This window comes from Phyllobates terribilis, unplaced genomic scaffold, assembly GCF_046119375.1.
Source record: "Phyllobates terribilis strain yellow unplaced genomic scaffold, ASM4611937v1 Scaffold_3__8_contigs__length_932513732, whole genome shotgun sequence".
NCBI lineage: Eukaryota > Metazoa > Chordata > Amphibia > Anura > Dendrobatidae > Phyllobates > Phyllobates terribilis.
In genome coordinates, this window is record NW_027362763.1 from 31,516,850 (window position 1) to 31,530,037 (window position 13,188).

The 13,188-nt window shown below is 42.2% G+C and overlaps 1 protein-coding gene across 1 annotated transcript; it reads right to left on the reverse strand.

Moving 5' to 3' along the window:
- Positions 1-7,978: 7,978 nt before the first annotated feature.
- LOC141258408 (putative olfactory receptor 2W6) lies at positions 7,979-8,896 on the reverse strand. Its single transcript, XM_073673408.1, has one exon. It carries the CDS (start codon positions 8,894-8,896, stop codon positions 7,979-7,981), a length of 918 nt encoding a protein of 305 aa, XP_073529509.1.
- Positions 8,897-13,188: the final 4,292 nt, after the last annotated feature.

A 13,188-nucleotide genomic window follows, 5' to 3' on the forward strand; every position in this document is an offset into this window, starting at 1 on the left:
TGTGGTAAAATTTCTTCGATATCACTTGCGATTATTTGTGAAAAAAATGGAAATTTGGTGAAAATGTTGAAAATTTTGCAATTTTCAAAATTTGAATTTCTATGCCCTTAAATCAGAGAGATATGTCATACAAAATAGTTAATAAATAACATTTCCCACATGTCTACTTTACATCAGCACAATTTTGGAACTCAAATTTTTTTTTATTAGGGAGCTATAAGGGTTAAAAGTTGACCGGCGATTTCTCATTTTTCCAACAAAATTTACAAAACCATTTTTTTAGGGACCACATCACATTTGAAGTCACTTTGAGGAGTCTATATGACAGAAAATACCCAAAAGTGACACCATTCTAAAAACTGCACCCCTCAAGGTGCTCAAAACCACATTCAAGAACTTTATTAACCCTTCAGGTGCTTCACAGGAATTTTTGGAATGTGGAAGAAGAAAATGAAACTTTTTTCACAAAAATGTTACTTTAGACCCAATTTTTTTCATTTTAGCAGGGGTAACAGGAAAAAATGGACCCCAACATTTGTTGTGCAATTTCCCCTGGGCACACAGATACCCCATACGTGGGGAAAAAACACTGTTTTGGCGCACGGCACGGTTCGGAAGGGAAGGAGCACCATTTGACTTTTTGAATGTAAAATTTGCTTGAATAATTAGCAGACACCATGTTGCATTTGGGGAGTCCCTGATGTGCCTAAAGAGGGGAAACCCCACACAAGTAACACCATTTTGGAAACTAGACCCCTCAGGGAACTTATCTAGATGTGTCATGAGCACCTTGAAGCCCCAGGTGCTTCAGAGAAGTTTATAACATTGAGTTGTAAAAATAACATTTTCCCATTTTTCCCACAAAAATGTTTTTCAGCCCCTAATTTTGCATTTTCATAAGGGTAACAGGAGAAATTGCACCATGCAGTTTGTTGTGTAATTTCTCCTGAGTAAGCAGATACCCAATATTTGGGGGAAAACCACTGCTTGGGCATACGGCAGGGTTCGAAAGGGAAGGAGCGCCATTTGACTTTTTGAATGTAAAATTTGCTTGAATAATTAGCAGACGCCATGTTGCATTTGGAGAGCCCCTGATGTGCCTAAACAGTGGAAACCCCTCACAAGTGACACCATTTTGGAAACTAGACCCCTGAGGGAACTTATCTAGATGTGTGGTGAGCACCTTGAACCCCCAGGTGCTTCACAGAAGTTTATAAGATTGAGTCGGAAAAATAAAATTTTCACATTTTTCCCACAAAAATGTTTTTCAGCCCCCACTTTTGTATTTTCATAAGGGTAACAGGAGAAATTGTACCATGCAGTTTGTTGTACAATTTCTCTTGAGTAAGCAGATACCCCATATTTGGGGGAAAACCACTGCTTGGGCAAACGGCAATGTTCAGAAGGGAAGGAGCGCGATTTGACTTTTTGAATGTAAAATTTGCTTGAATAATTAGCGGATGTGCCCCTGATGTGCCTAAACAGTGGAAACCCCCCACAAGTGACACCATTTTGGAAACTAGACCCATCAGGGAGCTTATCTAGATGTGTGGTGAGCACCCTGAACCCCTCAAGTCCTTTACAGAAGTTTATAACATGGAGCCGTGAAAATAAAAAAATCAAACTTTTTCCACAAAAATTATGTTTTAGCCCCAATTTTTTATTTTCACAAGGGTAAGAGGAGAAAATGGACCCCAAAAACTTTTGTGCAATTTCTCCTGAGTGCGCCAATACCCCATATGTGGGGAAAATACAGTGTTTGGGCGCACGGCAGAGTTCAGAAGGGAAGGAGCACTGTGTGACTTTTTGAACGCAAAATTGACTGGAATCGAGAGCGGACGCCATGTCGTGTTTGGAGAGCCCCTGATGTACCTAAATAGTGGAAACCCATCACAAGTGACCTCATTTTGGAAACTACACCCCTCAAGGATTTTATCAAGGGGTATAGTGAACATTTTGAACCCAGAGGTACAACACAGAATTTGATAACACTAGGTCATCATATTGAATAAGTTGTCATTAGTCTTGAGCGCAAGTGCTCGCTACTTGAATTTGCATCGGGTACTCAGGCATGCACCATGTATCGCGGGTGCTTGAGTGACATGCTCGAGTCCCCACCCACATGTTTCACGGTTATTAGACACCCAAAAAAAAAACATGCGGGGATCGCTCGTGCATGGCAGGCAATCCCCACGAGGTTTCTTTGGCCGCGAAGCATATGGGGCGCAGACTCGAGCATGTCACTTGAGCACCCGCGATACTCAGTGCATACCCGAGCACCCGATGCAAACTCAAGTAGCGAGCACTTGCCCTCAACACTAGTTGCCATATCGTCATTTTTTTTTTTTTTAACTTTTGAAAAAAATCCCAACCCTAACCTTAGCCCAATCCTAACCCTAACTCCAACCCCAACCCTAACCCTAGCCCAACCCAACCCTAACCCTAACTCCAACCCCAACCCTAACCCTAGCCCAACCCAACCCTAACCCTAGCCCAACCCCAGCCCTAACCCTAGCCCAACGACAACCCTAACCCCAGCCCCAACCCTAACCCTAGCCCCAACCCTAGCCCCAACCGTAACCCCAACCGTAACCCCAACCCTAACCCCAACCCTAACCTTAACACTAGCCCAACCCTAGCCCTAACCCCAACCCTAACCCTAGCCCAACCCTAACCCTAGCCCAACCCTGACCCTAGCCCAACCCTAACCCTAGCCCAACCTTAGCCCCAACCCTAACCCTAGCACAACCCTAACGCCAACCCCAACCCTAACCCTAGCATAACCCTAACCCTAGAGTTTATTTTTTACGCCATTCCTCGTGTGGTATAAGTGATTAGATGACCTTATTCTTCGGGTCGGTGTGACTACAGAGATACCAGAATGATATCAGGTTTTTATGATTGACAGCTGTCACACACTAAAAGACCCATTTTTTGTAAAATCTAGTTTTTGCATCGCCATATTTTGAGAGCTATAATTTTTCCATATTTTGGCAAACAGTCATGTGATGGCTTGTTTTTTGAGGGATTAGTTGACGTTTTTATTGGTGCCATTTTCAGGCACGTGACATTTTTTGATCGCTTTCTATTCCGATTTTTGGGAGGCAGAATAAACAAAAACCAACAATTCAGGAATTGTTTTTTTTTTAATTTTTTTATTCTGCTCCGCATGTGGTAAAATTGATAAGGTAGCTTTATTCTTTGGGTCAGTATGTTTACAGCGGTACCACATTTATATAATTTTTTTATGTTTTGACGCTTTTACATAAGAAAAGCAATTTTATAGAAAAATTTTTTTTTTGCATCGCTTTATTCTGAGAGCTATAACTTTTTTATTTTTTGGAGCTGTGTGGCAGCTTGTTTTTTGCAGGACGAGATTATGTTTTCAGCAGTACAATTTTTATTTATATTCGTCTTTTTGGTCGCATGTTATTCCATTTTTTGTTTGGCGGTATGATGATAAAGCATTGCTTTTTGCTTTGCTTTTTATTTTTATTTTTTACCGTGTTCACTGAAGGGGTTAACTAGTGGGACAGTTTTATAGGTCAGGTCGTTCCGGACGAGACAATACCAAATATGTGTACTTTTATTGTTTTTTTTAATTTTTTTTTTATAATAATATTTATTGATGGGTACATTATATTTTTATTTTTGGTGGATAATTTTTTTATTTTTTTTAAAAATATTTTTACAATTTTTTTTTTTTTTTTTCACTTTCTGACAGTTTTTTTTTTACTTTTATACTTTATCCCACTCTGGGACTTTCACTTTTTTTATTCTGATCGCCTGCATAGCATAGGGATGGAGCACCATACCTGTGCCATGCAGGCTGTCAGCGCTGCACAGTGAGAAGATACTTTGGTCATGCATTGTGCATGACCAAAAAATCTTCCTGCTGTCTGGTGACCCGGATGTTGTCATGACGACATCGGGTCATCATGGCAACATCCGGGAAGCCGCGGTAGACAGCGCTGGAGGCCGGAAGAGGTGGTGAGTATTGCGATCACCTCCCCTTGCCACCACAATGCTGCGATCGACTTCAATCGCAGCATTGCGGGGGCTAATGTGCCGGGAGCGGTGCGGGACCGCTCCCTGCACATAGTACTGGGTGTCGGCTGTGATAATCAGCTGACACCCGGCGGCGATCGAGCCTGCACAGCGCCATGACGTATTAATATGGGTCAGGCTCTTAAAGCCCAGGGCACAGACGCGTATTAATACGTCTTGGGCTTTAAAGGGGTTAAAAACATATTTACACCAACACATCCTACATATCTGCATTATCATTGCATTTGTAAATATAGACATTAATTGTACAGCAGATTTTGCTATGTAATCTGAGAGCAACATGATTTAGGGACAGAGACCCTGATTCCAGCGATGTGTCACGTACTGGGCTGTTTTTTACAGTTTCAATACAACCAGTGTTTTATCAGCAGGAGATTATCACTGCAGTACTAAGTGTCTCATGACTGCTAGTCTAACCACACCCCTGCCACTAACACAGTGTACACGGGAAGCTTCCAGTCAGTGCTGTGGGTGGGGTTATACACAGAAAACTGCCAATCAGTTGTGTGGGCAGGGTTATATACAGCAATCGGCCAATCAGTGTGGTGGGCGGAGTTATATCCAGAAATCAGCCAATAAGTGGAGTGGGGCGGGGTTATGCACAGAAAGCTGCCAATCAGTGATGTGGGTGGGGTTATACACAGAAAGCTGCCAACCAGTGATGTGGGCGGGGTTATACACAGAAAGCTGCCAATCAGTGGTGTGGGTGGGGTGTCAGGGTTCCACAGAGACGACACCGGGGAGATCACGCAATACCTCGCCGCTGCCGTCACTCTGACCGGTTTCCACAGGATTCAGCAGGGATTCGCGAGCACATGATCACGATTACTCACTACTTAGCTATCGGCAAGCGAGCAGAAAGCATATGGCGTCACACCTCTGGACTCCAACTCATGGAATATGTGTATACGCCACCGTACGGTTACTGCCAGCTTCACGATAGCCCAATTATTATTATTCGCTGCCACCACCGGCCGAGTTTGAACTATAATACAGGCCTGGCCGGACGCCTGCTTTCTGGTAGCATATGGCTTCGGGGGAGGGACCGATTACAGAGCAAAAGAAACAGAACTATTAAATTTTATATTTAATCCAAAAGGAAGGCAGTGTTTAGGAAAATATACAAAGATTTTACAAATGGACATTTACAGTACAGAATAGACAGTTACATAAAATAAACAGGATTACAGAAGAAACTTACTATAGAGTTTGCGGAGACGAATCAGTATAACTGGAGGAGGGGCTCCCCGATTTGATTTGAGCGTTATCAAACGCATTCCGTTGCTTATAGTATCTATACTCCCCTGGCAATGAATATGAATCAACCTTCAGTTGGATCTTTTATGCCAGAGTAAGAGATTGGTCCACACACCCCCTGGGTTGACATTATGTGGGCTCGGCTCCACCCTTCATGTTTTTACTAGAAACGCTAACTTCTGTGATAACTCATTACTGGTTGCTCGCAGAAGCTTGCAATATTCTGGTATTTTTGTGCCACAGCTCCCCAGGGGGGGGGGGGGGGGGGCTCACAGCTACAGAAAAATAAGCATATTGTTCCTTGGCTGACCCTGTCACTAAAAATATGGGTCCTGTTATTATAAGAATTATGGAACTTTAGTTATTCCACATTTCGTGTTGGTGCCGAATGTGTGGGGGACCTCTGTTAAAAATCCCTTTGACATCCTGGGAACACTACCTTCTCAGCTAAATGTAGATTTGGATTTGGTAGCACCTAATGTGCTAGCATTTGCTTCCATAGCCCTTCTCAGGTGTGTGTTAATTTGCATAGATGCCAATGGCCAAGTGTCAGCTCTTGGTTCTTTGACAAATACTATAGGGGAGGGGTGAGAGGGGCTTCAGGGGGAGAAAGAATGAATTAATATTTTCTTAACATTTCCATGGCATGGGTTTATACACAGAAAGCTGCCAATCAGTGGTGTGGGTGGGGTTATATACTGGAAGCTGCCAATCTGTGGTGTGGGTGGGGTTATATACAGGATGCTGTCAATCAGTTATGTGGGCGGGGTTATATACGGGAAGCTGCCAATCAGTGATGTGGGCGGGGTTATACACAGAAAACTGCCAATCAGTGATGAGGGCAGGGTTATACACAGAACTCTGCCAATCAGTGATGTGGGCAGGGTTATAAACAGAAAGCTGCCAATCAGTGGTGTGGGCGGGGTTATATATAGGAAGCTGCCAATCAGTGATGTGGGCGGAGTTATACACAGAAATCTGCCAATCAGTGATGTGGGCGTGGTTATACACAGAAAGCTGCCAATCAGTGATGTGGGTGGGGTTATACACAGAAAGCTGCCAATCAATGATGTGGGCAGGGTTATAAACAGAAAGCTGCCAATCAGTGGTGTGGGCGGGGTTATATACAGGAAGCTGCCAATCAGTGATGTGGGCGGGGTTATACACAGAAATCTGCCAATCAGTGATGTGGGCGTGGTTATACACAGAAAGCTGCCAATCAGTGATGTGGGTGGGGTTATACACAGAAAGCTGCCAATCAGTGATGTGGGCAGGGTTATAAACAGAAAGCTGCCAATCAGTGGTGTGGGTGGGGTTATATACAGGAAGCTGCCAATCAGTGGTGTGGGTGGGGTTATATACAGGAAGCTGCCAATCAGTGATGTGGGCGAGGTTATACACAGAAAGCTGCCAATCAGTGATGTGGGCGGGGTTATACACAGAAAGCTGCCAATCAGTGATGTGGGCGGGGTTATATACTGAAAGCTGCCAATCAGTGGTGTGGTCGAGGTTATACACAGCTCAGCATTCTGAGCTCTGCTAGATCTGCAACAGAGAAAACTGTGATTATATCACAACTGCTGCAACCAGTAACCTAAGTGACACATCACTGGAATCAGGATCTCTTTTCCTACATCATACTGCTGTCAAACTACATACCAAAAATCTGCTGACAGCTTCCCTTTAAATAACAAAAAAAAAAGCATGGTGGAGTGGTAGATTTTATTTCTTAACATGTCCCCTAAAATGAAATGTGCTGATTACAGGAGTCGGCATAATGTACATGACATCTCAGATTACTATGGCAGAGCCGTGGTTGACAGTCACTGCACATGGACATGTCAACAGCCCAATAGACTATCCTAGGTAGGAGGGTTTTCCTTTAAAAACATGGAAAGCACTTGTCATTTTTTTTTTTTTTGCCTATGTATGAATGAGGTCTTAAAGGGAAACTATCCTGGGCAGAAATGCTATTTAGCTGCAGATATAGGGTTTATAGGCAGTTAAATATAATTAAATCCTGCCCGGCCGCTGCAGTAAAAGTGCAGCCACTGGGAGACAATGACCTCCTGTGCTTCCCGGAGCAGCCGGCGTTCAGTCACAGGGGCGTTCACGGAGCAGATACACTCACCACTCACTATAAGTTGGACAATTGGAGGCTTTGCCGTTTTTTGAAATTCTCTGTGAATTGATTCGCCACTGATCAATTAATTTGGAAAAAACTTGATGAAGATGACGAATTTGAATTTCAAATGATTCGCTCATCTCAAGTAAATACCGATCTTCAGAAAGCTGAAGTGGACCCTTGTGAAGGGATACAGGTACAGCGTCGATAACCATAGTATAACAAATGTAGGCTGAAAAAAAAAGATCAATCAAAAGAGGTCATCAATCCTATATCAGGATGCCGGACATCTCACCAGTGCCAGGGGCCTCACTATAGGGCACACATTATCCTACAAGATACCTTGGCTTCTCTAATACCTTAACCAAAAAGTTTGTTATAGTCCTATTTTCCTTATCCAACCAAATATGAGTTTTTTTGACCAATTTTCATAAAATATAACTGGTGAAACCTGTAATGTTGCAGCAATCATGGAAACCAAAAGGAACCAATACAAAATCTATTTTCACCTCTAACTTGTCGAAGGTTTCAAGAGATTGTGAAGACCTTCTCGATGGCGTCTTTAACTTCTCGATTATTGAGAGTGTAGATGAGAGGGTTCAACATCGGAGACACGATGACATAAAATATGGAGCTATATTTCTCCTGATCTGTGGAGTACATGGACGAGGGACCAAAGTACATCAGCATGACTGTCCCGAAGTACAAAGCCACCACCCCTAGATGGGACGTACAGGTGGAAAAAGCCTTAGACCTTCCCGCAGAGCGAATCTTTAGTACGGAGGATATGATGGCAGCATACGACATTAAAATAAGCATAAGAGGAAGGAGAAGAGTGATAAAACTGACGGAAAATATCAGAAGTTCTCTGAAAGAGATGTTCTTCTCACATGATAACTTTATAAAAGCCAACATCTCACACATGAAATGGTTGATGCGGTGGTAGCAAATATTAATGGGATTGAGAATTGCTGGGAGGGTGCAAAGCATAAAGGTTAAGATGAATACTAAAGCCACCAACTTATAGCAGTTACCCCAACGCATGAGGACTGGGTAGTGGAGAGGTTGACATATGGCAACATATCGATCATAAGCCATCACAGTAAGAAGCTGGCACTCCGACCCTTCCACCAGAAGGATTACATAGATCTGAAGGGAACAAGCCATATATGAGATGGATTTTTCAGTAGAAAACAGATCGGCCAATAATCGGGGCAAAGCAGTCGTCGAATAACACAAGTCAAGAAAGGATAATATGCAAAGAAAAAAGTACATGGGTTTGCGCAACTTTGGGTTGATGATGACCATATATATTATGAGGCTGTTTCCAGTGAATGTGACTAGGTAGATGATAAAGAATAAGACAAATAGTGCGGCATTTGTCTTAGGATCTGTGGTAAATCCAAGCAGAATCAGTTCGGTAATGATGGTGGTACTGTTCTCCATCATCGGCTAAGTGATAACCTAGTCTAGGATCTAATGTAATGTTAAGATGGTGATTGACAGTATTGACTGTAACCAGAGACTATTCACAATTTGGATTTTCTATTTGATTTTTATGAATTTAAAGTAAGAGAAGTTGAATTAATCATTGATATAATGGGAATAAAGAAGTGTCTAGTTTATGCTTACATAGAGAAATAACATCTAAGGTCTCCAGTGGAAATCATTCTTGGCACAATGGTTCCCTTTTGAAGTAGGTTAAATAAGAAAATCTAATCTTCTTTTAAATTCAGCAACAATGTTACAACTTGCCTTATTGTTTTCATTTATACTTGATGGTTTCTTTCCACACTTGAGGTCATGAAACATTCAAAACATTCCAGAACCAAGTTTCAATGGTTAAGAGTTCACTCAAAACAGGTCAGTGTTTTCTTCACACAGACCTCTGGACAGTCTTCTCTTCGAACCGAACTCTGGACTGTCGTGGCACAGACCTCTGGACAGTCTTGACTTCGCACAGAACTCTGGACAGTCTTGTCTTTGAACAGAACTCTGGACAGTCTTGGCACAGACCTCTAGACAGTCTTGTCTTCGCACAGACCTCTAGACAGTCTTGTCTTCGCACAGACCTCTAGACAGTCTTGTCTTCGAACAGAACTCTGGACAGTCTTGTCTTCGAACAGAACTCTAGACAGTCTTGGCACAGACCTCTAGACAGTCTTGTCTTCGCACAGACCTCTAGACAGTCTTGTCTTCGAACAGAACTCCGGACAGTCTTCGCACAGAATTCTGGACAGTCTTGTCTTCGAACAGAACTCTGGACAGTCTTGTCTTCGTACTGCTATCCAGAACTTTGCACATTAACAGTGACAACCCAAGGTCAATTTTTGCAGTTAAATAGCGGCTCTTAGCCCACCACACCATGAAACTAGGGACTGCAAAGTATAAATTAAATCACTTTAAGAAATAACAAATAATTTGCTGTTTTCCTTATAAAAATAATGCGGATTTGGTTTTCTGAGTTTCAAGGGGTTCCCAACAATGGCTTGATGGAGGTCCGACCAGATGTAGCCATCTATGTCTATATTATACCTGTAGACCTCCATGACAACACATTGAAGATCTCCAATCAACTTCCTTGTGGACTTATGGTGGTCTTGGGTCTATGCTTAGCAGCCCAACTGAACAAGCAGATCTGCAGTGTAAAGTTTGAGGGAAAGACCTAGATCTTTAGGGTAGGGTAATAGGGTAGTTTCACACTACTCCAAAAGAAAATATAACTTAGTTGCAGTCAAAATAAATCATTTCTATACCATCACCAGTTTTAATGGTTTCACCCAGAAGCCTTTAATGATAGTGAGGACAAGTGCAAAATCACTATATGTCTGGCAGTCACTAAGTCAGTGAATTTCCTTCTGTTCGTGAAGTTAGTATAAGAATTAATGAGGTTCCTTCTTCTGGTGTTGATTCACCACATCTCCAAACTTCCTACCCCCTTCCTATTTTGCCAGATAGAAAGGAAACCTTGTGCCTGCTCCCCTTGACTAGATTTTCAAAGATTTACATGTATTCAAGATATTCAAGGCCACTTGTAAAGCTTCTTTATTTTTTTGTTTCCGATGCGTTGGACTAGAGGAAACTAATGGCTGTGAAAGTGAGCAGATCCTTTCAATTCAGACTCAATGGCCAGAACCATCAATAAGAGAAGACCTTTCAATCCAAATTTTTTTTTTCCGAATGATAAGAATTGTACATGAAAAGACAATAAAAGCACGACATATTCTGAACATTAAGTAAAATAAAGAAGTGGCGTTTTCTCAGATCTTAAGTACAACAAGCGACACCTGATGGGAAATCGAAGGTTATGGGGATTTTATAAGGAAGCCTTAACCAATTAGAAACTCTGGAGACTTGTTATTTTTCACAGTAAATGAGACAAATTACAGAGGAGGGGGAATTATATCGAGATTTATTTTAAGACATTTGTAAATAATGAACAATATTGTTTTTTCCATGAACTTGATATTATATCAGCTAATATACAGATCCAAGAGAATTGTCTAGGGTCAGTTTGTGGTAAGATGAGATAGAAGAGTCTGGGGCAAGTAATTGGGGGTGTTAGGTCTACTTGACGCTGCTCAACTCAAGATCACTAGGCATTATGGGGAAACCCATGCCGGTCATGTGAAGCCTACTTTGGATGATGCGATGTTTTACTTTGTATAAAATGACGAATCGCAAATTTTTCAATTTCGCCAGCTTTCATAAGTCTTAGCCAGTTCAGAGCAGTCTTTTCAATTGAATACATGTGAAATATCTGAAATATGGTGGGTTGAGGCACATATGCATGCTGAGAAGGACATAGAGTAATGAAGAAATGATCAAATTGCCTATCAATGTCTGTAAAACTTTTACAGAATTTTCCATATATCTCACCCTACTAATGATAGCAGTGCTCCTATCTTCTTACTAGTCACAGCAGGGTCTTTTTACTTTTCCCTCAGAAGTCACAGCAGGGTTCACCTCCACCACAGTAGCACCATTTTTCCTCCACTACTCATAAAACTTTTGTATCTTGCCTATTTGATCAGAACTTCCAAACACATCGAGCTGTTACATTGGTAAGCTACCAAACCGACCAAAAACCTTGGAATAAAGTGACATTTGCCCTGTAAGCAAAGCTAGTGGGCTGTTTGTTGCTGTGATCACTTGTGATCACACTGTTCCAAGCAAGCACAGTGCCATAGTGTTTTGATGAAACCACTAAATTTAGTGCCATAGTATTGTAGTGCAACCACCAAGCTTAGAGACTGCATCTGGTGTTATGTAACCACCAAGCTTAGTGCCAATCAAAGAGTAAAAATCTGAGCAAACTCCATTCAGTACTCATTAGGTTTTCTTGTTTGAATGAACAACGTGTCATTTGCAAAGTTATTCTTGGGCTTTTATTGGCCCATTTGAATCTCATAAGACAGATGAATAAAATTAAAGTTTCAAAGACCTCTTAAAGGGAAAGTTTGTACCCTGTACATCCAAAGACAGTATTTGCCTACCTACAATGGTCCCATTTGTGAATAAGGTTGTCAGCTTGCTTCAGTGTGTGGCAAATGATGGACAATCCAGAAGGTTCTGTTTTTATACTATACCTATCATGATGCTGTTGTCTGACAACCCGGGACCAAGGGCTCTTATCCTGTCCCTAACACTAGGGGCACCCTATCCCTGTTCCCCATGTAACTTCAGATGGTGAAGATGCTAGGGCCACGTACCTTGCTGATCTCCTGAATCAGCCCTTATCTGTCCCCTCCCTCACCCAGGGAAGTGGGTAGGAATAGTGTATGTAAATACACCAACCAGACAAACAAGGAAGGAAGTACAGGGATAAAATAAAATACCAAACACACAAAATATGCACTCACAGACAACAGAGGGAAAAACTGAAGGGATTAGGAAGGTAAACAAAAATAGAGGAGGATGGGACTATGTACACAAGCAAAACACCAAGCAACAGTTGCAGAACAACTCAATGTAAACGCCTCTACCGAACACCGAATCCTCCACTCATGACCAGTTAGTACAAGACTTAACACTGGCAATACAGATTTACAGATTGCCAGAGCAGAGACTATGTAGGAGAGTGACTGATACTGCTTAGCTGAGAACTTGCAAGAAGGAAGGTACAGAGATTCAAAGCTAAGCAGATTAACTCATGTATTGCTGAAAGAAACTAGCATAATTTAATAAGAGGAGTACGTAAACTCAAACACTGCGGTCTTCTGGCTCCTCTCTGTCGCGGAAAACCCATGACAATATCTTTCATCAACTTTCTTAAACAGGTAGAGTGTGATTTAGGTTTAGTTTTTTTGTCTTGGATATTCTGTGAATCCTATCTGAAGTACAGTCTCTCACATCTTATGGAAATTCACACAGTCCTTTTACACCTCAAATGCACAATCCTATCTTGGTTTTAGTATGTATTAGACTGTAAGGCTAATGCTGGCATCCCTGCATGTTCCCTCTCCATCTTCCCATTAGGGTCGCCAACATACTAACTGCCCCAGCCCCTCGGCGGTGTTTCCGTTCCCTGCATGTCTTCCAGGTCCCCTGGGCCTGCACACATTGCACAGGTCTCCTGGCGGCGTGCTCCCAAAATTCTTAAAGAGGCAACGTGCGCACTTTGGAAATGCCCTCAGCCAATAGCTTGGAGGCATCAGGTATTTAAGGCACGCTTAGGGAGGTGCCTGTACAATGCCCTCTGTAGTGTTAGTTTGAGTTTGTCCCTGCTAGTTAGTTCC

Bases quoted from the DNA above. Each gene is read 5' to 3' on its own strand.
- LOC141258408 (XM_073673408.1), bottom strand. From the start codon at position 8,896: ATGGAGAACAGTACCACCATCATTACCGAACTGATTCTGCTTGGATTT.